The sequence below is a fragment of the Calliphora vicina genome, chromosome 4 (genome assembly GCF_958450345.1).
Source record: "Calliphora vicina chromosome 4, idCalVici1.1, whole genome shotgun sequence".
Taxonomy (NCBI): Eukaryota; Metazoa; Arthropoda; class Insecta; order Diptera; family Calliphoridae; genus Calliphora; species Calliphora vicina.
The window spans coordinates 112,485,479-112,511,289 of NC_088783.1; the positions used below are offsets into that span (position 1 = coordinate 112,485,479).

A 25,811-nucleotide genomic window follows, 5' to 3' on the forward strand; every position below is an offset into this window, starting at 1 on the left:
AATGGTCATGAAAAATTAAAATATTATTTTAAACAGCATAGAACAATATAAAACAACTTAAATGTTAATTTTTATAACGTTAGAGGTCATTTTAAAAAAGTAGTAGAAATACTACTACTTAGTTTATGCATAATTTAAGCAAAAATTCACTAAAAATAACAGACATTTTAATTAAAATTTGTTTTGAAACAGATTTTTGGTATTTAGCTACTTTTTAAAATAAGTAGTAGAAATACTACTATTTTCAAAATTGTCATGAAACATAAAAATATTATTTTAAACAGCATAGAACAATATAAAACAACTTAAATGTTAATTTTATAACGTTAGAGCTCATTTTTAAAAAAGTAGTAGAAATGCTACTAATTAATTTAAGCAAAAATTCACTAAAATAAAAGACATTTTACTTAAAATTGGTTTTCAAACCGGTTGTTTAATACTTAGAAACTTTTTAATTTTAGTAGTAGAAATACTACTATTTCCAAAATGGTTATGCAAAATGAAAATATTGTTTAATACAGCATAGAACAATATAAAACAACTTAAATGTTAATTTTTATAACGTTAGAGCTCATTTTAAAAAAGTAGTAGAAATACTACTATTTATTTTATGCATAATTTAAGCAAAAATTCACAAAAAATAACAAACATTTTAATTAAAATTTGTTTTGAAACTGATTTTTGGTATTTAGCTACTTTTTAAAATAAGTAGTAGAAATACTACTATTTTCAAAATGATCATGAAACATAAAAATATTATTTTAAACAGCACAGAACAATAATAAACAACATAAATATTAAATTTTATAACGTTAGAGTTCATTTTAAAAAAGTAGTAGAAATACTACTATTTATTTTATGCATAATATAAGCAAAAATTCACTAAAAATAGAAGCATTTTAATTAAAATTTGTATTGAAACAGATTTTTTAATATAAGTAGTAGAAATACTACTATTTTCATTCAAAGATTTAAACATATGAGTTTTAAAATTTTATATTTACACCTTTTTTAATCTGTCAAAACCTCAGCCACTTCCACTCTTAAAATTAAAATCCCAGTGAAAATAGCTAAACCTCTTTTGCAAGTTTCAGAGTTGCAGAAAAACTACAAAACATGTGGCTAAATATTTATTTATTGTTAGTTATGTTTATTTATTTGCTCCGCAAACAACAAAATCAAAATAAACTCTAGCAAAATACACAGAGTTTGTTAAATTGAAAATAGATTCAAACGGCAAAGAAATCAAAATAAACAAACAAACAAGAGCTCTGAAAACATGGCAAAAAACAGCAACAACAACATGAAAAATGTGCATAAGATCACAGCACTAATTGAATTTGCAACAAACATCAAGTTTGATGGACAACCAAAAACAACAACATCAACAACATTGCTGCTACTGTGAAAACAAAAACAACAACAATTTAAAAACAAATGTTACAGTGTGTTGAAAAGAGGAGAAAGAGATAATTTAATTATAGATTAAATTATTGAATTTAAGGAATCTAAAACAAAATTCTACTGAATTCTAAACCTTGAGGAGGAATTATTCAATAAACATTTAAATAATCTAATATTTCACAATCTACCGAAAATACTCTTACATATTTAGGGAAATATTTAAATACTTAAATGAACTGATTTCAATTTTATATAATTTTTTTTCCAACCACTGTGCCTTGGTTGATTGCATTTAAGCATTAAATTTTTTTTTTATTTTTTGTATTTGCCACACAAAATAAATATATTTTTTTTTGTTTGTACGTTAGACGTATGATTAGTTAACGAACAAAATGAATTGAACTGCCAACTGTATGATGGTTGTATACTTCACGTACAAATAAATGGTATGTGGTAGTAGTTAGTTTAAAATTTATTTATGTTTGATTTAACAAAGATAATTTAGCAACAAGAGGTGTTATTGATAAATAAATCAATTTAAAAAATTTTAATCAAATTTAGATAAATTGTTGAAAATTGGCAAATTTCAATAATTATTTAAACAAGAAATAGGAAATCTGGACAACCGGGTAACTAATAACCAGTTTTAAAATTAATTTTTAGTAAAATTTATTTATTTTAGTTAATTTTTGCTTAAAATAATAATAGTAGTATTTTTACTACTTTTTTAAAATGAGCTCTAACTTTATAAAAATTAACATTTAACTTGTTTATTACTGTTATATGCTGTTTAAAATATTATTTTAATTTTTCTTGACATTTTGGAAATAGTAGTATTTCTACTACTTATTTAAAAAAGTAACTAAATACCAAAAAACCTGTTTAAAAACTAATTTTAATTAAAATGATTTATTTTAGTTAATTTTTTGCTTAAATTATGCATCATTTAAATAGTAGTATTTTTACTCCTTTTTTAAAATGAGCTCTAACGTTATAAAAAATAACATTTAACTTGTTTATTACTGTTATATGCTGTTTAAAATATTATTTTAATTTTTCTTGACATTTTGGAAATAGTAGTATTTCTACTACTTATTTTAAAAAGTAACTAAATACCAAAAAACCTGTTTCAAAACTAATTTTACGTAAAATGTATTTATTTTAGTTAATTTTTGGTTAAATTATGCATAAATAAAATAGTAGTTTGCTACTACCTTTTTTAAAATGCACTATAACGTTATAAAAAATAACATTTAACTTGTTTATTACTGTTATATGCTGTTTAAAATATTATTTTAACTTTTCTTAACATTTTGAAAATAGTAGTATTTCTACTACTTATTTTAAAAAGTAACTAAATACCAAAAAACCTGATTAAAAACTAATTTTAATTAAAATGATTTATTTTAGTTAATTTTTTGCTTAAATTATGCATCATTTAAATAGTAGTATTTTTACTACTTTTTTAAAATGAGCTCTAACGTTATAAAAAATAACATTTAACTTGTTAATTACTGTTATATGCTGTTTAAAATATTATTTTAATTTTTCTTGACATTTTGGAAAATAGTAGTATTTCTACTACTTATTTTAAAAAGTAACTAAATACCAAAAAAACTGTTTCAAAACTAATTTTAATTAAAATGATTTATTTTAGTTAATTTTTTGCTTAAATTGTGCATCATTTAAATAGTAGTATTTTTACTACTTTTTTAAAATGAGCTCTAACGTTATAAAAATTAACATTTAACTTGTTTATTACTGTTATATGCTGTTTAATTATTTTATTTTAATTTTTCTTGACATTTTAGAAATAGTAGTATTTATACTACTTTTTTTAAAATGTTTCTAAAATCCAAAAAACCTGTTTAAAAACTAATTTTAATTAAAATGATTTATTTTAGTTAATTTTTTGCTTAAATTATGCATCATTTAAATAGTAGTATTTCTACTACTTTTTTAAAATGAGCTCTAACGTTATAAAAAATAACATTTAACTTGTTTATTACTGTTATATGCTGTTTAAAATATTATTTTAATTTTTCTTGACATTTTGGAAATAGTAGTATTTCTACTACTTATTTTAAAAAGTAACTAAATACCAAAAAACCTGTTTAAAAACTAATTTTAATTAAAATGATTTATTTTAGTTAATTGTTTGCTTAAATTATGCATCATTTAAATAGTAGTAAATGCACCATAACGTTATAAAAATTAATATTTAACTTGTTTATTACTGTTATATGCTGTTTAAAATATTATTTTAATTTTTCTTGACATTTTGGAAATAGTAGTATTTCTACTACTTATTTTAAAAAATAACTAAATACCAAAAAACCTGTTTCAAAACTAATTTTACGTAAAATGTATTTATTTTAGTTAATTTTTGGTTAAATTATGCATAAATAAAATTGTAGTTTGCTACTACCTTTTTTAAAATGCACCATAACGTTATAAAAATTTACATTTAACTTGTTAATTACTGTTATATGCTGTTTAAAATAATATTTTAATTTTTCATGATCATTTTGGAAATAGTAGTATTTCTACTACTTTTTTTAAAATGTTTCTAAACACCCAAAAACCTATTTCAAAACTAATTTTAATTAAAATGATTTATTTTAGTTAATTTTTTGCTCAAATTACACATAAATAAAATAGTAGTATTTTTACTACTTTTTTTAAAATGCACTATAACGTTATAAAAATTAACATTTAAGTTGTTTATTATTGTTCTAAGCTATTTAAAATAATATTTTAATTTTAAAAATAGTAGTATTTCTACTACTTATATTAAAAAGTGGTTAACCCTGTCCCAAACCCCATTTTAATTAAAATTTTCTTTTATTTTATGTTAAGATTTGCTTAAATTAGTTATAAATAAAATAGTAGTATATTTACTACTTTTTTAAAATTTGCTTTAAATTGCTAAAAATTAACATTTATAAAGTTTATTTCTATTCTATATTGTTTAACATAAAATTTATATAAAAAATACATTTTTGAAAATAATTAATTTTTCTACTACTTTTTGTTTAAAAAGCGAATTAATGACTACAAATTATTTTTCAGGCTTGATTAAAGGCCTTTTATAATAAATATATTTATTTTTTAATAAATGAAAAATTTTTCAGAAAACTAACTTTTTAGAAAATAGTAGTAGATTCAATACTTTTTTAAAAACTGCTAAAAAATCTCAAAAACTTAATTAAAAACAAATTTCAAATAAAATTTATTTTATTTTAGTTAATTTTTGCTTAAATTATCAATAAATAAAATAGTAGTATTTCTACTACTTTTTTAAAATTCTCTTTAGATTGCTAAAAATTAACATTTATAGAGTTTATTTCTGTTCTATATATGTATTTCTACTTCCAATATAAATATTTCTACATCCAAATTATTTTTCAAGCTAAATTAAAGTCTTTCTTTATGTAAATTAAAATTTTTCTGAAACTAACATTTTAGAAAATAGCAGTAGATTCCATATTTTTTTAAAAAAAAAACTGCTAAAAAAGCACAAAACTAAAAAAATTATTTTAGTTTAGTTAATTTTGGCTTAAATTAGTTATAACTAAAATAGTAGTATTTCTACTACTTTTTTAAAAAGTGATTTGAATTGGTAAAAATTTTAATTTATGTTGTTTATTTGTTATATGTTGTATAAAATAATATATTTCTCATGAAAATAATATTACAAAATAGTAGTATTTCTACTACTTTTTTTAAAAATCACACAAAATCACTTTTTTCAAAAATTGTCTAAAATTTTGAAAATTCGCTGTAGCAAAACTAAAAATTAACATTTAAGATGTTTATTTTTGTTCTATGTTGTTTAAAATAATATTTTCTTTGATAAACCAAGGTTTCATTTTTAAAAGCTACGACTTTTTTAGTTTCCCCTTGACTTACTAGTGAAAAATCACCAAAATCGCAGAGTTTCACTTTATGGCATATGGCAGCCCTGTGTGTTTACCGTTATCTCTTTAGGCCGGTGTTGCCAAATGTGAATCAGAGAAAATCCTTAATTTAAGCGATTTTTTAAATAAAAAACCCAAAATTTGGAAATTAGCAAATTGAATACTGAAACTAAATATATGAGCAAGTCGGGAAAAGTAATCAGATATTATTTTGATGAAAAAATTGAAAATACGTCTAGGGAAGTGAGGAATATTGAATTGGGTTTGCAGGGAAGTGAAATTTTGAATATGAATTTTCTTTCTATTTTCTTAAAAAACACTACTTTTCAAAAGCACCTATTATTCATTTTGTATTGATTAGAAAACCAAACAACTATTGTGTGTTTTTTTGTTTCAAGTTGATGTTTTTTTTTAAAGAAAAAAAAACTAACTAACTTAAAGTTGATTGTTGCCACTCACCTGATGCAAGTTGGTCAATATTAGTGTTACTACCGGCTAATGAACGCACAGATGATGAAGATGTAGAGGTTTTTAAACCGCCAATAGCCATAGCAATTGTTGTTGGCGATGATGATGATGTTGTTGTTGTGGATGATGGTGATGAAGCACTTATTGTACGTTGTACATTTTGTTTACGTCTTTGTATGAGGTCACGTTTCCATTGTGGCATCTCGGGCAGGAATGAAGGCGATAAACTGCCAGCACTACTTAAAGCAGGTGAAATATTGCCATGCGATGGAGTAACATTGGAATGTTGCAAATGATGCTGCTGCTGTTGTTGTTGATGTGTTGTTTCTAATGTTAAATTAGAGGGACGTTCTGGTGTTTCCATCATGTCATTGCCAGCAGCACTTGACGATGACGATGAATCAGCCTTAAGACATTGCTGCGGCGACATTAAAGGAGTTTGCAGTGTAATGCTTTCATTGCCAGGTGTTTGTAAAGTATCTAAAGTTAAAGGTAAAGCTGCCATGTTTGCAAACTTTAAGCTTTTTTCAAAACTTTATTTTTTTTAGAATTTGATTTTTAAAAATTCAGCCTTTGATTTTTTTTTTCTGGTATCACTTTAATTTTTTTAAATTTCGTTTAGTTGCATTTATTAATTTTTATTTTTTTTATGATTTTCTAGAAATTTTCTTTTAATTTTCCTGTAAATTTTCTATGAGAAACATAAAGAAGAGCTATAAACTTTATTATAGTTTTATTTTTATCACACACCTCTGTCGTTGTCGAATGCCAAACGCGCACTGGCTGAGGTGTTTAACAGAAAATTATCCGATACTCTGGCTGTTATGTTGTTATCGCACGAGCAACTGTAGCCGAGGCAGGTATGGAATAATGAGTTTTGAAATAGCAACAAGCTCTTAAACTTTGTTACAAATAAGCTGTTTGATTTTATTTATACTAGAGCTCCTGTTTATGGCTTAATTTGATTTATATATGAAAATAATATTTTAAAAGTCCCCAGCTCTCTGCATCTAATAGTTATAAAACCTAACTCTAGCTTTAGTTTAAGTTTTTTACTATTTTTATAAAAGTTTTGTAACTAATTTTAGTGATTTATACAAATTATTATTGATTTTTTTAAAACACAAGCCAGTTGTTAAAATAGTTAACAAATCTATCATATTTTTTACAAAAACCCTTAAAGAATTGTTAAAAAATGATTTAAAAATAATGCACGAGTGCTGTTTTAGGACATAAAATACAAATACTACTCAATTTTCCAACCCTGTGTATGAGTACAATACGATTGCAAGTATGTTGCTAGTGTTGTTGTTGTATGCATTGCTGTTATTATTTTCTGGTTCTTCTTGTTGTTGTTACATTTTTTTTCTTGCTCTTCGTTTTTATAAACTCATCGGCAGCAATAACAACAACAAAAACAGCAGCAGCCAAATCAGTCAGCAATAACAACAAAAGCTATAAGAATGAATAGGGATTTTCATTCATGCGAATATTTTCTTAAGTTTTTTCTTGTTGTTTTTGTTGTAAATTTTCGTTTCGGTTTGGTGGGGTGGTAAATTTTCTGCTGCTGCTGCTGCAGTCTGAGAGTTTTAGTTTGTTTTCTTTTCATAGGTTATGGTTGCGTTTAGGAAAATACATATGTATGAATGTATAAAGCACACAAAACTGGGAGAAAGGTTCAAAAGTTTAAATATTTTCTGTAGTTTTTTTGTTGTTGTTGTTATAGTTGGTGTTTGTAATTTCCTAAATATGTGTGTTTTTCTTTTCGTTCGTTCTTTTTTTTTTGTTAATTGGATTTACTAGTTTTAGTAGACTGTTTAAAATAAGTAGTAGTGTTTTCTAGTTTTCATGTTTTTTTTATTTAACATTACATATTTTTCTTGTATACCTATTTATTGATTTTCTAAAAACGTTACAAAGAAAACTTTAAAATTCAAATATGTACATTTTTCCTAAAATTAACACCTTAATGAGAAAAATAAATCTATTTTGGCACTCTCTCTCTCCCTCTCTTATTTACTTTCCTCTTGTAACGGTTATTTTGATTTCCTTGCTTTGAACTAGAGCAGTGTTAAAATCGATAACTTGATTTTTGTTAATTAGTGATGGCAATTTAAATAATATAACCAAGTTTAAGAATAATTAATAATAAAAGTTTTTTTATATATTTTTTTTAATTCTAATTAGAAATAGAATATCTTTTATATTTTGTTGAAATTAAATTATAAATTAAAATTTATTAGCTGAATTAAAATCACATTATTATTGTATTTAAAAATTATTAAGAATTGTTGCTGAATTCAATTAAACTGCCGCAAAATTGGTGTTAAACTAAACTGATTTCGCTGTAAGCCTAAAAAATAATTAAATTTTTCTTTGATTGAATTACAACGGTTGGAAAATGCACCCAGTCGTTGGAGTACTGACAGTGGAATGATTGGAAATATTTTACAAGATTCCTCATTTCCGATTAAATGAAAACTATCAAACAGCGCAAAATACTTGGGTGTTATTCTGGTTAGTAAACTATCCTGGAAACCCAATATCTTAGCAAAGATATCCAAAGCCTTGACGGCAATTTTCTGTCTGCAGGAAGGCCATAACTACGCATTACGATATTAGACTCCAGTATGTAAACTGGCTATCCGATATTATTCTATGGAGTCTCTGTATGATTGAAGGCACTAGACAAAGGCTCAAATTGTTTGCTATTCGAGAAGGTTTTAAGAATAGCAACAGGAGACCTAAGAACGACTGCAACAAAGTCGCTCTTTATTATATTGAACTGAATCCCTGTGGATCTAATGGCCAGAAAAATTACATGCATGGAAACATGTACCATACTGTCACGCCAGTATAATCGGAAGCATACAGAATCTTCCAGATAATATTGATTATTCCTTCCTATCGAGGAAATTCATGGAATTAATGATTGGACCTTTACATGACACAACGAATCTCTCAGTCTATGTGGCCGCTTCTAGGAAAAGAGAATCCCAAATGAATGTAACATTATTTAAGCTGAAATAACGGCTATTAAAAGGTCGGCTAACTGGCTCAGTTATAACAAGATATCAGGCAGGAATATTCGTTTATACACAGAAAGTCAAACCTCTGATAGGTGTGTACACAACATCGAACTTAGTCCAGGATGGCAGGGAATCATTAAATAGGATGGCAAGACATTAAACAGTCGTACTCATGTGGTTAAGTGGACACGGAGATATTTCGTGCAATTGAGTGGCTGATATCTTGGCGAAAAAAGACGCCATATGATGCCTAACGGAAACATAGACTTCCTATAAGGGATTCACTGATATAAATGCAAGCTTCAAAACAGTATCTTTTACGATGAGATCGCTCAGACAAGATGGGGATGTGAACCCACCTGTATGGCCCCGACTAAGGGGTGATGTAGTGATGGTGATAACCGGACACTGCATACTTGGCCACCAAGCGAGAAGACTTCTGTAGAAGTTGTCAAAATGAAGAAGAAGATAAAACAATTTTTCATATTCTTTGCCATTGCCCGACAACCATGCGAGAAGACTTGGCCTGCCCTATAACGACTTCTGTAAAAGGAGTCAAAATAAAGAGGAAGATAAGACAATTTTTCATCTTATTTGTCATTGCCTGACATTAGGAGATCTACGAATAAGATTTCTGGGACATCGTTCCTTAAAAAGTCCTACGAGCTTTCGGAAATGAAGTTAGAGTGCATCAATGCCTTTATTAGGGATAACAATTGGCAAATCAAGCCAGACACGGGATTCTCCGCGGAGTGACCTAATATCCCTTAAATGACTGGTGCTTAATATTCTCCTCACTTCTCTTCAACTAATATCCTCTCTCTTTAATTCTTCTACTCCTCTTTTCATCTCTATCTGGCCCTCTTTCATTTCTATTTTCAGTTAACATAAAGGGAGCTACTGTTTGGACCCAAGTGAGCTGCTGTCTTTCCTGTTTCTACCATAAGTCCATGAATTGGTCGCTTTGTGATACCCTAAGGATCATGCTCAGGTCCTCAAGAGTCCATCACATGTCGGAAATGGCTTCAGTGCCAAAACAACCTGACTCACGAATGAACGAATCCATCTTCCTTACGTCCACAGTAGATAGATCCGCTAGGCCGTGCAAAAAAGGACTACCTATTATCGAAGTCTGAGCCCCCGCTAGAGCAGGGCAAAGACATACGAGATGTTCAATCGTTTCCTTCTCGTCTTCATCATGACAACTTCTACAAAAGTCATTGTATGGAGTGCCGTAAGCCCAGTAAGCACGGATATCAAAACTCGCATCCAAGCCCCGTGACTGACAATGACCTATGATGGTCAAAAGCGGGACATGTGAGCCTCGATATCAGGCAATTTCACAGACTAGACCATCTGAGCTGAACAGACGCAAACAATTTAACGCTGCATGAGTGATTTACAGCAGGATATCGGTAAACCAATCAAAATATCGATCTCTACGACTTGCAGACGTAAGCCCTTTTTGACCAGTTCATCCGCAATAGCATTGCCAAGTACACCAGAGTGACCCGGCATCCAGAATAATTGTCTCTACCATGCGGCTGTGTGTTTACCTAACCTAACCTTCTTTAATTGAAGTAAAAATCATTTAAAATTTTGAAAATTTGCTATAATTTTAGTTTAAAGTACATAATTATTCATATTTATGCAATCTGAGCCAAAATTTAAAACAATTTTTTAAGGTTCATATTTCTCTAAGGTTTTTTTTCTGTTAAAACCACACTCACACATGTTTTTTCTTGTATTTTTGTTGTTGTTGTCATCATTTGTTTTTGTAGCAATAACCACATACACTTCAAAACAAGTGTGTGTTTCCCTAGATTTGTTTTTGTTTGTTGTTATTGTCTATTGATAGTATAGACCTCAATTTTGTTGTTGGTGTCATTGTATTATGTATGAGATTTATGTATGTTGAGAGGTGAAAAGAGTTGAAAAATGAGATAAAAACAATATAGAAGTAAATAGGACGAAAAACTGTAACAAAGTTCAGTTTGGTGAATAATAATTTGGGCAAAAACATATTGGAGGCTGTAGGGGAAGGTGTATATAATAAAATTATGTTTAGATAATAATTGAATAAAGTCTATATAAATTCAATAAATCAAAAAATACTAGACTTTATATTTTATTTGACACAAATAAAATGCTTTAAAAATTCTTGCTGTTCGTTATTAAATATGTATGAAAAGTTATAAAAATAAACTTATTTATAAAATTTTACTTAATTTTAAAGTAAATGAATAAAAAAAATTAATTTTCAAATTCTTACCTTTCAAAAATATATGACAAAGTTTATTATTACACAATTTAATAGAAAAAAAATATTTTTTTTATTGAATGAAACAATTTTAAGAAAAATAGGCTTGTTTTTAAAATTCCTTTGTTTTGAAATTGAAACTTCAAAAACAATTTTCGTTTGGTAATAATTTTTTAAATATTTTTTTATAATTTTCTTTCTTAAAAAATATCTCGGTTATTTTCCCCAAAATAACAAATCCTTGTAAATTAGTGTTATTAAACAATTTCTTTAAAAAAAAAAACTGTCCTTTTAAGCAACAGCCTGTTAACATGTCCCAAAATTATATACATGTTTCATATTATTAACAAAAACCTTGAAAACTAGTGTTATTAAACAATTTCTTTAAAAAAAACCGCCTTTAAAACAACCCCCTGTTAACATGCCTTAAAATCGCCCATGTGGCATCTTTATCTTATTATCGATTTTTGTTTGTATAAACCATATGGCATCTCTTTGAGCATAAAAACAAGGAAAATGAAAACAAAACAGAAAAAAGACAACAACAACGAAAAAACAAAATATAAACAAAACTACAATAAGAATGAAACAACAAAAAACACAGCAAAATAAAACTTCAATAAACGAAACAAAACAACAGCAACAACAACCAAAAAAAAGGAAGAGATAGAGAAAGTAAAAAATACACCTCAAATTAACTAGAGTTGTAGAGAAAGAATCTCACAAAAGAATAAAAAAAGGGTGGTTGTTTATGGATGAATAGAGGGCGGCGGCGTCCTTATTTGGTGGGGGTTTTTATTCCTGCTGGTCCACAAAAAAGAAAGTGGGAGGTGGGTGGTATTAAATTTTGTATTGAGACTATGTACCAACTAACCAAAGTTGTTCATGATACTCCCGATGGTTGCTAAGAGTAAAACGCATTGGGTAGTAAAAAAAAGACACACAAACTGCAGCAGCAATAAAATAATATTAACATAGAACAAAATAAGGGAATGATAAAAAGAAAGGAAGGAAAAAGTAGAATTTTATTTAATAAAAAAAAACAACACTCACATACATACACACACAATCAGGGGACTCAGTGGCTGCAAAAAAAATCGCACAGACTCCAGACAGATTCAATTAATGTCTGGGATAATTGTTGGAAAATTATGTATATAGTATTTTTTCACTTCTTTTTTATTAAATTTATGTAGATAAATGTTTTATTTATATCTTTTTAGTTTGTTTAAATTAAACAAATACCTTTATCATCACTTCACTTATCAAAATTTGTTGTAGCTTTTTTTTTTGTTATTCACCTGCTTTTTCTTTCTTGTTGATTTATTTAGTGTAAATTTCTTATCTTTTATTTTATATGTAGATAATAATTGTTTATTTAATTCTCTTTACAAAAACTTTACTTTCTTTCACTCCGTATACATTTTTATTAAGTTCTAACCGCGCAAACTGTGGAAAAAATCTTATTTTCTGTGTGTGTTTCGATGTGTTGTTGAAAAAAATGTACAAAACAGAGCTGCAAAAAACTAGAGATTCTGCCAATCTGGCAACTTTATATTTCTCCGGCTCAACGTGAGCAGCTCAAATGTTCACGCCTGTGTATTTCTTATGGGAGGTGTTTGGCTCATAGACCCCCAAATCTAGCTTGTAAAAACTTCATATAAAAAAAATGGTTTTGCTCATGTCAGCCGCTGATGTCTGGTGCGGTGTTGCCACATTTTTGTTTTTCCACTCCAAGTGGCTTGTGTTAACTTTAAGCGTTTATTGCCAGATCGTTTATGTGGTTAAGGGTTGAAATGTTGTCAATTTACTACAATATATGCAACTCTGTGGTTTTTGCTATGTATGGTATTGCCAGCTGTCATTCAGTTTCAACTGTTAATTTAAATTGCCGCTTGTTTTAAAATGTTTATAGAACAAGTTAAACGGAAATTTATTATTTAAAACAATTGATATTTTGTGCAAATTTTTTATATAGAATAAAATAGCTGAAAACAGTTTTAGTATTGCCCTAAATTTGAGAATTTTCTCTGTACTAATTTACAATTATTTTTTTCATTATTTTATTTGGACGTAAATTGGTTCTAAGTGTTTCCCTTTGCAATCGAACCAAAAGGTACACTAACCTTTTTTGTAAAAACATCATCCTCACTAGAAGAGTATATCAAAAAAATAATATATAATAATTATTTTAAATATATATACATTTTTTTATGAAAATGATTACATATTGGCAAAATCACTATATTTTTAAATTTTCTCCTTCATTTTTAGCTTAAATGGTTCTAAATTTTCTATATGTCCTAACTTTCATATCAGGTTCTTATAAAATTTAACAAGTATAGTATTTCCATTCATCATTATGTATGAAAATACAATACTGTTATGATTACTAAGCACAGCCACTGTAACATTTACTATTATGATTACTAAACACAGCTACTACATATTAGTACACAATCAAGGCGTATTTAACAAGGTGACAGCAGTGGCGAATTGAAATAAATACAGGCGAATTCACTTATTTTTTATATATAGAGTTTGACATACGGGCGGATATTTTTTATATATGTAGTTTGACATTTGTGCATGCTATTTCTATAATCAGCTGTGCTGCCGATGGCACCTTATTAAATGCACCTTGCAATCAGCCAAAGTATATTTATAAATATATTTATAAATATACTTTGCAATCAACCAACCCGACTGGTGTCAGATTGGATCAATTGATTGTAAAGATAACTTTATATACAAATCGTACTGCAGTGAATATTTTGTTCGTAATATGCAATGGCAAACGCAAGATCATTAGACGAAGTTAAGAAATTGGTCAGAAATGTCGATCTCCTAATTTACGCTCCACCTGCCTATGGCAAAACAGCTTATCAGACGAACCGGCGAAAGCAGTTTGATCTGTCTGTATTTGATACAGACGATCTGGACTGTCCTGAGAATAGCAATCTTGAGGTTTTAATTACTAATTATCACCAATTGATTCCGACCCTTCAGAGCCAACTCGTGATAGCATTTGTTCCTTCCGAGGAGCAGTTTAAACGTGGTTGTGAATTTAGGGGATTAAAGTACCTACCATCATGGTACACCGACGTACTTGACTCTCTTAAACAGGCCGGATCTGATAAGAACATTATCCTTGTGAACTCTGGTGCTCCGATACTATTTTAAGAGCATTGCACTCGTGTGCAATGGCAATTTGGGAATGTGAAGAACTTCCACCAGTACCATCTCCTCCTGATTCACCTCAGAAGGTCGTCACACATACGAAAACCCTAGTATTAGTAGGCGAGGGGATTTTGGAACCAAGAATTGTTGAGGTTATTGCTCCTATTCAACCGGGCTCCCAGCTAATGTATCGCGATGACGTACAGGAATCTGAACTCGATGACATTTGTTTAGAGATTCAGAATAATGAACAGCGACCGTCCTCTCCAGATAAAGTCAGCTCGACATCTACACCACCGGTGAAGAAGCTGTCACACACACACACACACACTAACATATTGAGGCGGAATTTTAACAAGAAGAAGACATTTCACAAAAAGACAAGTACAATTAATAAATAATAATTTCTTCTAATTTAAGAGCAATTATAAGACAAAGTATAACAAAGGGACTACATGGAGAAGATCTACACAGGTGAATATATTTTACTTTATTAGTTATAGACAATAATTAATATTTTTCATTTTCTTTCAGCTAAAACAACAAATGAAAAAAATGTCAACAAAAACCAACTATAACAAACGGACGAAATTGGCCAAACAAAAAGTGAACACGGAAATTAGGAATAGAAATGTTTGTCAATAGTTCTACTGCTTTTTATACCCTTCACCTTCGTGAGAAGGGTATATATAAATTTGTGATTCCGTTTGTAATTTCCACAATATAATTTTCCGGCCCTATAAAGTATATCTATTCTGGATCCTTATAGATAGCGGAGTCTTTTAAACCATGTCCGTCTGTTGAAATCAACTTTCCGATGCCCCCAAATAACTTACATACTCGATTCATACATCAATATCTCCGGAATTCTTGCGGCTCGGTTGCTATTTAAAATCGATCCACAAATGGCTGGGAAAAAACCAGGACGACCTTGGATTACCAAGTCATTAATATAGACAATATGGATATCTAATGATGTATATTTCAAAGATCTTTGCAACGACGTATTTAAGAACATAGTAAGTTGGATCTACAATGGCTCAAATCGGAAAAAATATTTTTAACAATTTTTTTTCGCTAAATATTAAAAAAAAAACAAGTAAGAGAGCTATATCTTGAAGGGTATACCAAATTATACTTAAAAATATTTTAAGGTAAACAAAATTTAATTTTTATTTTCGAAATTTTTTTATAAAAGTTTTTTTTTAAAATTTTGTCTTTTCGAAATTGTTTTTTAATTTTTTTTAAAAAAAAGTTTTTTCCAATTTTTTTTTAAAAAAAATATTTATGACAAGAAACAATTTTTGAAGAAAATAAATTCGGGTGAAAAAATATTTACCGATTTTGACCCATTGAAGTTCCAACTTACTATAGCTTTATATATATCGTTGCAATGGACTTTAAAATATCTAACATTAGATATCCATATTGTCTAAATAGGCCAAAAATCGAGGATTTTTCTTGATATCTCAGGCATTTGTAGGCCGATTTTGTCGATAGCAACCGAGTCGGAAGAATTCCCGACATATTGATGTATGAATCATGTATGTAAGTTATTTAGGGGCTACGGGAGGTTGATTTCAACATACAGACGGACATGGCTTTATCGACTTCGCTATCTTCGCTATTTATACTTTGTGGGGTCCCAACTGAAAAATGTAGAAATTACAAACGGAATGACAAACTTATATATGGCAAAGGTTATAAAAATTAAAAAAAAAAAAATTAAATTTAAAAAAACGTTTTAAAATTAAAAAAAAAAAATTTAAAATTTAAAAAAAACTAAAAAATTAAAAAAAAAACTATTTTAAAAAAATTCGAAAAAAATTAAACAAACAACTGGAAAAAATAAATTTTGTTTACCTAAAAATATTTCAAATTTTTATTTTGAAATATAATTTGATGAAGGGTATATAAGATTCGGCACAGCCAAATATAGCTACTCTCTTTTTCATTATAAATTAATTTATAGGCTTAATTCCATTGTACTTCAAATATATTGAATTCATTCCTTTCAGAATTCATTCTTTATAGAAATATTTGCTTATTGAATCATTAAAATTTTCTTGAAATCAAATCCATTACAAAATAGCTTTAAAAAAGTATTGAATGATTCAAAAATAAAAAGTTGGTCTTAAATGAAACTGAATTTAATTTTATTTTTAAAAATCCTCATGTTTAAGGCCTTGTTTTAAAAGTTTTACTCAAATTTTTTAATTTTTTGTTGAAGGGCATAAAATATTTGGGAAGTAATTTGCAATATATACAAGAATAAGAATATTATAATTATTTATTTATATTTATTTAAATCAATATAAAGAAGCCTTCATGGCCAAAAAAAAAATACATGTATTATGCCGTCAACAAAAAAATGCTTACACTCAACTAATAAATCCATACATACATTTCAATAAACAAAATCAAACAGTTTTATATTATAATGACAAAACAAAAATTGCTCTGCCTCCATGCCCTTAAGATGTTCACTTCTATCGGCGTACAGTTTGCCAGCAGCTGTAAACAATTCCTCACTTTCAACACTGGTAGGTGGAGCTGAAATATATTTCAATGCAACAGTTTTCAAATTTTCGTAAGCACTTTTATCCCAATATTCATAAATATTAGATTTTCTAGGTGTTAAAGGCTCCTGTAGATATAATTCTAATTCTCGTTTAAACGAAATATTAGTTTTTATAGCAGACGACATATTGTCATGTTTTTCCCACAGCTTATTCTTGGACTTTTGAGCCCTTTTTATTACATCCGACGAACGTGATTTATTTATAAAGTCCGACATTTCCTTTTCAGCCAATTGAATTTGAGTTTCGTTGAGATATTTGTTTTTGAAACGGGGATCGAGTAGTGTGGCTACTATAAGAAATAGTGAGGTTTCAATAAATTTAAATCTGTTATTAAGAGCCTTTTTTAGCTCATCTTTAAATTTATATACAGCACTATCATCATCCTCTATTGAAGAGGCTAACATATCTATCAAAGGAATTACTAAGGAAACCGAAGCATTATCTGCTGATAAATCAATAAAGGCCTCATAAAAATTTTCCAAAGTCTCTACAATATCGTTTAACAAATCCCATTCTTCGGGGCTTAAAATTTCTATGCCACCATGTTCCTTTGAGTAAACTTCCACAGCTTTACGTTGTTCATTGATACGTTCCACCATCAAATATGTGCTAAGCCATGTATTATCCATATCCAAAACAAAAGCAAATTCATCTAAAGAAAGCATTTCCTGAATGATTTTCAAATTTTCTTTAGCGTCTTTGTAATATTCGAAATGTTTTACAATGCCGCGGCATTTTATTATAACTGCCTGTATATGCTTATCGGACAAAATTGCATCAGATATCACCAGCTGCATGTTATGAGCTACACATTTTATGTTGGCCAATTGCATGTTTGCTTCTATATTTAAAGGATTTTCGCAAACAACCAAGTGCAATTTTTGTTCTAATTTAAAATTGGTAACAATTTTTGAAAGTTGTTCGGCTATATAAAGTTCTAAAGGAAATATGTATACTAAATAAGAAATTGTTTATTTAAATGCAATTTATTAAAACCTACCTTTGTAGTCTTTTTCCAAAACACTGGCACCCAAAATTATTTTTTTCCTTGAAGCTTCATGTAAAAAATAGGCTGTAAAGCTTAACATCGACTGCAAACTATTAGGAGAACTCGATATATTTACAGCAATGCTTATCCATTTGGCTGATTCCAATATAGCTACCACTTTTTGCTGGACTTTGTTAAAAGTTTCCGGCATCAGGGATGTACGGAAAAATTGTTCGGTCTTTTTCCTGTATTGATTTGATTCAGTGGGATTAGCAAATTCGAGACGTTTAAAAGCAGACCCCTCCACTATATTATATGGCAGCATGTCCACCAGAATTAAGTCCATTATAGATTTATCAATTTGTTTGGATATATGATGATCATCCGGCCACTTACTGGCTACTTCACTTATTACAATTTTCTCTTGATTCTCGCTTTCATGTGCATTTGAGTCACTACTGCCACCAAATACAAAACTTGCTGGCACAGGGGTCTGTTCAAATGTGAATTTCTGTACCTGTTGTTGTTGCTGGAATGCAATTCCTGCTGCACCCCCAAATATATTAGATTTTTTATTATTTAATGCCTTAATAGTGGTGTTAGTGGTTGTCAGTGATTTAGTTAATATAGTACCAGGACTAGTGGTAGTCGAATTTCCGTTTCCGAAAAGTGTATTGTTATTATTGGCCGGCTTTTCCATTGTTTTGATACTGCTGCTTTTAGCAACAGTCATATTTGCATCTGAGGCTTTGTTATTTTTCATATTTGTTGTAATATTGTTATCAGTGGACGTTGGTTCTAAGTGTTCTCCTTTGCAAGCGGAACCAAAGGGACAAAAACCTTTTTTGAATGAACATACGACCATTGTATTTAATTGCGTCTGATTCAGTAATTGGAGAAATATTAACAAACCACAAAAGCAAAACAAAGAAAACTTCATTTTATGACGTCACCTTATTTGCAGTGACATGTATGGAATTGCCAGATTGATTTTAGATGTAACGGTTTTTTATGAAAAATAATATAAAAGCCATAGGGTAACATAGAGACGAGTCGTAATTGTCTAAAACTCAAGTCTGTTGCCTAAACCTAAACTCTTGCAACAACAAAACTCATTTTTGTCAATGTATTATGTTGTTAAATCAGACTAAATTGTTTAATTCTTGTGTTAAATTTTACCGCCTTTCTATACACTGAAAAAAAAATGACATCCTGCAAACAAAAATTTGAATTTTTATTTTAAAATTGCAAAATTGTTTCTGCTAAACATGTTATAGTATTACTTAACATACTTTTGATTTTAAAATGCTTTTCAAAAAACATGTAATTTTAAAAATAAGAATTAAAAGTTTTATAATTAAAATAAGATTTTTTAGCTTGATTTGAAATTATTGTTTCTGTGTAGTTCTTAGCGAATTATAAATTTATTTTGTGATTTTATGAAGCACCCGTTTTTATTATTATTAAATAAAACTGTCAGCACTGAACACACACCCCACAATTGTTGAGAGAGTGACACAATCAGTGTTACTAACTTAATAACAAACACATAAATCACGTAAATTAATGGAACAGAGACATTGTTTTGGCCCAAGACATATTCATTACAAAAAGCAAAGCTAATTAGTTTTCCTTTAATTGTTTGGAGGATCGAGCTGTCTAATTCACAAATGTTTGCTGTTGCGAATACTACAACAAGTTTGGATTATTTTGGACTATTTCGCTAATTTGGATTATAGTGTTAACGATAATTTCATTCTGAATTAAATTTTGTATTAATAAAACTTGAAAATAAGTAGCAAATTCTGGAGATTTCAAAAATCTCAATTATTAAAAATTAAAAATGTGTATGTATTTTAATAATTTCAAGTTACATATTTATACACTATTGGTAACGGTATATATTTAAATTGTATGTTATTTACGATTATTTCGGTAACGGTATTTTAGCGGTAATGATAATTGTAGTTATTTATGTGACGGTAACGGTAAGAAATAGCCAGTTGTTTTTGTAATTGTTTTGTAGATGTAGAGTAACTGAATTATTTAAATCAGAGCGGCACAATTATACTTTTAATATGTTTAAAAAATATATTCTGAAAAGGTTTAAAGAAAAAAGTGAAATTTTTTTTTATTTTTAATGATAAATTTTCTTTAAATTTCATATTTTTGTTAAAACTAATAAGGTTTCTTTTTAAATATTTCAATATTTAATTAAATAATCGCTGACTTTACAATTTTATACAAATAAGCTTTTAGAATCTATATTCTGTGATTTTTTTATGTCACCATTAGCAACACTTATTTTCATTGACTTTAGTCTCTCTCTAGAATTTTACGTGACAAGTGGTGTTGTTGTTATTGCAAAAAAAATCTGAAAGAGGAAAGAACAAAACGAATTTAGCGTATATAGAAAAAAAATTAATTTACAATAGAAAATAAATGCAAATTTCTAAAAAATTTGCGAAAAAAGCCCACAAACAAATTACATAAAACATAAACTAATAAAGAATTAATAAATTTAATAAAAAAAATACAACCGGTACTTTGTAATTTAGAACACAGCTAAAGGAATTTAATATGGAAAAAATGGCCATAGCACAGCATGATAATATATTTCTCTTTATACCAAATATAATTGGTGAGTAATTAAATAAATATTAAAATTGTAGCTAGATTTCAAAGCCAAACAAAAAATTGTTATTGTATATATAAAAATAAAAGGAAAACATATGGAAAAACTCAAACAATTTGGAGGTGTTTTTTAAGGCGATGATGGAAAAAAAGCTGTGCGGATTTATTGGATGCTTTGCTTTGTACATACTAATTAAATTATAGATATAGCGTATAGAAGCTACATGATTTAGGGGGGTTGTTTGTATACCTACAAATATATACATATTCCCCTTTAAATGCTATTATTGATTTATTTAAATTTAAGCAAAGAATTTAGCTTTGTTTTTTCTATGAATGTATGTTATATTGATTTATGAAATTGTGTTTTAGGTTATTGCCGCATTGTTTTGGCTTTAATTGCATTTTGGTACATGTCCACCAACTATTTGGTGGCCGGTTGGTGTTATGCAATAAGCGCATTATTAGATGCCGTGGACGGACATGCTGCCCGAGCCTTTAATCAAAGTAAGTTATAAACAATTAAGCTTTCTTATCTTACACAAAAAAAACAAAATAAGCTAACTAATGCATATAGGTACCTAGTAGTAAAATGGTAATCAGTCAAAGCACCTTTCTCTATACATATTAAACAATTATTGTATAAATTTCTTTAAATAATCTTTTGTATTGTATGTACATAGTTATATTTATAACTTATTTATGAGTTTGATTTTTTTCCATCTACAATAATAATAAAAAATTGTGTATGCCAGTGTGCATATATACTACTACCATATCTAACAATAAAAGTTAATAGCCGGTGTGGAAAGAAAACTTTAGACAGCTTAAATGTATGTATACTTGAATTAAGCAAACAGCACTATCAATATAGCGTCATTGTAAAATTCTAGAAATAGTAATTACATACATATTTAACGCTCTAAATAGCAAAAAATAACCAGAAATACTTAAAAAAAAACTTAAAATGTTTATCAATTTTTTTCATTTCCTTCACATTACTTTTATATTTTCTTAAGATTCAGTAATTTGTTAAACTTTCCTATAAAATTGTCTATATTTTATTTAATTTATATACCTACCTTTTCCCATTTTCTTTGCAATTAATTACAATCTTGTTATATTTTGTTTACATTTTTTTGTTTTTGCCTCTTTACGTCATGCCTGTTTATTTTTATTTTTGCCATTTCACTGTTGTTGTTTATATTTTCTTCTTTGTTTAACTGTTTATTAAAACATTGTTGTTTTAATTTATACTAATCAAACAAGTGCAATTTTTTGTATGTACATCAGTGATGTTCATCCCATACAACAATTGTTTAAAAAATTTAAACACATTTGTTACGCTCTTTTAAAGAGCGTAATAAATGTCTCATTTTTTCAGAAATTCAATAAGCATTGTTGTTGGTTGGTTTTTGGATGAAGCATAGCAAACACACGCGTTTCAATTACAATTGAACACAAAAAAACAAAGTTAAAAATAAATAAAAAATTTGAGAGTATTTCGGCCGTATAATGTATATTCTTTCATTTCCTTAAAATTTAAATTATATTCATTTAATAAATTGGTTTTATTTGACAAAAATTCTAAATTTAAACTTTCTTCATTTTGTTATTATTTTAAGTGTTTGACATTATGTTTGCTGGGTAACTCTCTCACCAAATATCTTCATTTTTATTTTTGAACATCACTGATGTACATGTTTATGTATTTCTCTTGTGTTATTTTGTTATGATTCTCTTTGTTTATGCAAATGTGGTAGCTCTCTCTCTTTAACTTGTCAATGCAAATTAGTGCAGTTAATTTATTTTAACAGGGTTATTTAGATGGTCAATAATAAATTGTAGTAAATTACTTTAATTTAATTAAATCTTTAAATTTTTGTTATCTTTAACAAAATGTATGTGTAAAATGAATTTAAACAGTAATAAATTGTTAGAACATTTTTCACAATGGGAATCCATGTCAGATATTTAAAAAATCTGTACTAAAATTTTGATTTTAAGGCATATATATGAAAAATATTAAAATTATTTTAATTGTAACAAAATCTATGCAAATAAATATATTTGAAAATAGATCTTAAAAGAAAATTTCCGTAAAGACATATTTTTTCAAATATTTTTCTAATACGAATTTGAAATTAATCTTATAAGAACATTTTTTTTTGTAAGGATAAAAATTCGAAAATAATTTCATTGAAATATTATTTTTATTTTATTTTAGGCACTCGTTTTGGTGCAATGCTAGATCAGCTGACCGATCGTTGTGGTACCATGGGTCTTTTGGTGACCTTAAGTTACTTCTATCCCTCCTATATGTTTTGGTTCCAACTGTCCATGGCCATCGATGTAGCCTGTCACTGGCTGTATATGCAAACGTAAGTAAAATTAAAAACTAATAGTTACATTAAAAGAAAATTGTATTTATCTATATTTTTTAACCCATACAGGAGCGTTGTTGTGGGCAAATCTTCCCATAAATCCACCGATTTAAGTGAAAATATCGTTATGCGTTTGTATTATCAAAAGGATGTCTTAACATTTATGTGCTGTGTCAATGAAGCATTTTATATTAGTCTTTATGTCTTGCATTTTACCACCGGACCAATAAGTAAGTATATTTGTAAAATATTTCAAATGAATTGTTCATAATATTTGCTTTCTTAAATTTTTAGTTTTTGGTGTTTCCCTTTTTAAAATGGCTGCATTTGTTACCGCTCCATTTGCTCTATTGAAATCGTTGATCAGTTGCATGCATGCCTATGTGGCCAGCATTGATTTGGCCAATATTGATAAACGTGAGCGTTTGGAGAAACAGGCCAAAGAAGCTAGCAAACGTTCGGAATAAATCATAAATATTTCCTTTTATTTAGCTAGTAAGTTAAATTAAATGATAAAACATGTGAAAGTGGTTTGTTTAACCACTAAACATGAAAAATTCCAGTTAATTTATTGTATAAAAAAAAACAAATTATGAAATTCTATATACTACTTTTCTATAACTATTTTTCTATAGTTATTTTTTTCCTTTTGCTGTTAATTTACAAATTATATTTTGTAGTTTTAGAGTTATTATTTTTAATTTTTTTTTTATTTATTTTAATATTAAATTAACTTTAATTTATTATTAAGTAGTGCAAACAAAAAAGAAATAACTTTGAAATTTTCTCTTTAATTTATACGAATTTTCCTTAATTTTTTTGGCCAAATTTGTAAAGAAAAAACATTTGAAATTGTCTAGTCTTGTTGCTAAGAATCAGAAAGCATGATGGAAACTAATTGTTAAAAATTTCTAATTATTTTAATACAAACTTATAATTATGTATATGAATATAAGCATTTTAAAGCCTAAAAAACAAACCAGAGAAGAAAAAATTACGATATACACAGAAATAAATACTATATATGTGCAAAAAATAAATGTCTACCAAAATATATAAATAAACAAGTCTTATCTTTTATTAAAAAGTATGAATGAAGATTTTTCTTTAACAATTATTTAAAATCCTTTATTCCTGGTTTTTCTAACAAAAAATAACGGTTCTTTAGTTTTAATTTAGATATGTAACACCCTGTTTCAAAAATAATACTGTTCTCACTGAACATACTTCCCCATTGACAGCTTTAACACAAACAGCTGTTTTTGTTTTCATTTTTTTTTATTCGTTTTAGAATCATTGTATTATAACATTTTATTTTTGCAAAATTATCATAAAAACCTCAATTAAACTAAATTATTTATGTAGTAAAGTTTGCTATCAGTGAGTGGTGTATGAAAAGTTAAAGAATATGCTTTCCCATTTAAAAGATATACTTAAATACAGCATACAATATGCCTGTGTGACACATTGTTTTTTTGAATATATTGGCGATTTTGTGGTGGTATATATATATTTTTCTTAATTATTACTAATAAAATATGGATATTTAATAGTTTTTTTTACAAAAATAATGGAATTTTTATGAAATTGTTAAAAATAATTTAATATTTGATAAAGTAAAATAATACCCCCACAGTTGTAAAAAAATAGTAGTGGATACCAAATAACGGATAATACTTAAAGGACATACGGGGAAATATGGGACAAATACATAATTAAATTTGAATATCTTTCATCCGTTTCTGGGAATAATAAATTTCCACGATCAAACTGTGGACAACCAACGTATATTATGATTTAAGCCCCAAACACATAAAATACTTTTCTTCAACAGCTACGTAACGGTGAAACAAATGTAACCCAATCAGTTACTTAATGCAGAGTTAAAAACCCCAGTTGAAGCAAAATTATTGTATGTGTTTGAGCCTTAAAACTTAACTTATTGATCATATTAATCTAAAATTTTTATTTATATAATTGTTTAAAACTTGTTTTTTTATTATTTTAGTGCAGTGGCCCCTCCATGGAACCCACCTTGTTCTCCAACAATATTCTACTTACCGAAAGAATAACAACACGTTTTCATAAACCCAATCGTGGCGATATTGTCATTGCCGTCTCACCCACCAATCCCGAGCAGTATATATGCAAACGTGTTGTTGGCTTGCCGGGTGATAAAGTTATTTTGGAACAGCCCCCACCCGAACTTCATGATGTTACAACTGATGTAGTCAAAAACACTGCCACTACCTCCACCTCGAAATCCGCAATAACAGAAGATTACGTGCCAAGAGGTTTTGTATGGATCGAGGGAGATAATCAGAGAAATAGTTCAGATTCTAGATATTATGGACCAATACCTTTGGGTCTGATTAAAAGTCGGGCGGTTTGCAGAATATGGCCATTGAATGAAATAAAATTGTTATGAAATAGGCAGTTACTAAGGGTCGGCATGATAAAGTGAAATGTATGCTAAAGGAATAAAATTACCGTAGAAACATGTTGGAAGTAAAATAATTTAAAAAGAAATAAAATTACACAAATTTTATAAAAATCTAATTTGAAATCTTATTCATGTTTTTACTAGCTATTATTTTATTTAGGTTTAAGTACTATATGCAGGAGGATTATTGTGGAATTCGATTAGAAAGGAAACACTTTCGAAATAGAATGTATAAAGCATAAAAATTCTTGGGCAGAAATATTATTAAATTTTTACGAAAAACAAAGTAGGACACAATTTCCAGAAAAACCTTTCAATTTTGAGCGGTACTGGAAAAATTTTGTATTATAAACATAAAATACATTTAAAATGTGTTAATAAGGCTATATTTATACAAATTTATATATTTTTCGTACGTTTTCTTAAAATAAAATGTCTAGTTAGTACTTTAATTTTACTGCTTTAATTAGCAACTGTGTGTAAAAAGCATACATTGTCCTTACTGAACATACCCTTTGT

The 25,811-nt window shown here is 27.8% G+C and overlaps 4 protein-coding genes and 1 long non-coding RNA gene across 7 annotated transcripts in view; 3 read left to right on the forward strand and 2 right to left on the reverse strand.

Annotated features, from left to right (window-relative positions):
* Positions 1–6,355, reverse strand: part of bif (bifocal) — an 89,336-nt gene extending 82,981 nt beyond the window's left edge. Inside the window, exon 1 of one of the 2 annotated variants that reach the window (XM_065508637.1) lies at positions 5,784–6,352. In XM_065508637.1, coding sequence (XP_065364709.1) covers positions 5,784–6,297 — 514 coding nt within the window. In that variant the 5' untranslated portion in view covers positions 6,298–6,352. Of the gene's footprint in view, positions 1–5,783 lie in introns of both variants that reach the window. The other variant, XM_065508638.1, reaches the window with a different exon arrangement.
* Positions 6,356–13,782: 7,427 nt separating this feature from the next.
* On the forward strand, positions 13,783–16,415 carry LOC135957683 (uncharacterized). The gene is made up of 2 exons (XR_010576421.1): positions 13,783–14,735; positions 14,796–16,415. It is a non-coding gene; the product is annotated as an uncharacterized LOC135957683 (long non-coding RNA).
* On the reverse strand, positions 16,396–18,726 carry LOC135957682 (zinc finger BED domain-containing protein 4-like). Its single transcript, XM_065508469.1, has 2 exons — positions 17,844–18,726; positions 16,396–17,780 (listed from the first exon to the last, which is right to left on the reverse strand). Exons 1-2 carry the CDS (start codon positions 18,694–18,696, stop codon positions 16,669–16,671), a joined length of 1,965 nt encoding a protein of 654 aa, XP_065364541.1. The 5' UTR covers positions 18,697–18,726; the 3' UTR covers positions 16,396–16,668.
* Positions 18,727–20,180: 1,454 nt separating this feature from the next.
* On the forward strand, positions 20,181–23,916 carry Pis (phosphatidylinositol synthase). The gene is made up of 5 exons (XM_065507532.1): positions 20,181–20,472; positions 20,838–20,972; positions 22,693–22,846; positions 22,919–23,079; positions 23,144–23,916. Exons 1-5 carry the CDS (start codon positions 20,412–20,414, stop codon positions 23,314–23,316), a joined length of 684 nt encoding a protein of 227 aa, XP_065363604.1. The 5' UTR covers positions 20,181–20,411; the 3' UTR covers positions 23,317–23,916.
* A 249-nt stretch (positions 23,917–24,165) lies between these two features.
* On the forward strand, positions 24,166–25,408 carry LOC135957359 (mitochondrial inner membrane protease subunit 1). Of its 2 annotated transcripts, none has more exons than XM_065508089.1 (2): positions 24,166–24,350; positions 24,858–25,408. In XM_065508089.1, the coding sequence occupies exons 1-2, from the start codon at positions 24,258–24,260 to the stop codon at positions 25,275–25,277; spliced, it is 513 nt and encodes a 170-aa protein (XP_065364161.1). In that variant the 5' UTR covers positions 24,166–24,257; the 3' UTR covers positions 25,278–25,408. The 2 variants fall into 2 exon arrangements, with proteins under 2 accessions (XP_065364161.1, XP_065364162.1); XM_065508090.1 differs by having other exon boundaries at positions 24,210–24,350; positions 24,863–25,408.
* The last annotated feature ends 403 nt before the right edge of the window (positions 25,409–25,811 follow it).

Coding starts and splice junctions, on each gene's coding strand:
- Pis (XM_065507532.1), top strand. CDS start 20,412: ATGGAAAAAATGGCCATAGCACAGCATGATAATATATTTCTCTTTATA. Junction 20,473..20,837: donor CTTTATACCAAATATAATTG/GTGAGTAATTAA, acceptor ATTGTGTTTTAG/GTTATTGCCGCATTGTTTTG. Junction 22,847..22,918: donor CACTGGCTGTATATGCAAAC/GTAAGTAAAATT, acceptor TAACCCATACAG/GAGCGTTGTTGTGGGCAAAT.
- LOC135957682 (XM_065508469.1), bottom strand. CDS start 18,696: ATGGTCGTATGTTCATTCAAAAAAGGTTTTTGTCCCTTTGGTTCCGCT. Junction 17,781..17,843: donor TTTGGAAAAAGACTACAAAG/GTAGGTTTTAAT, acceptor TATTTCCTTTAG/AACTTTATATAGCCGAACAA.
- LOC135957359 (XM_065508089.1), top strand. CDS start 24,258: ATGCTTTCCCATTTAAAAGATATACTTAAATACAGCATACAATATGCC. Junction 24,351..24,857: donor ATATTGGCGATTTTGTGGTG/GTATATATATAT, acceptor TTATTATTTTAG/TGCAGTGGCCCCTCCATGGA.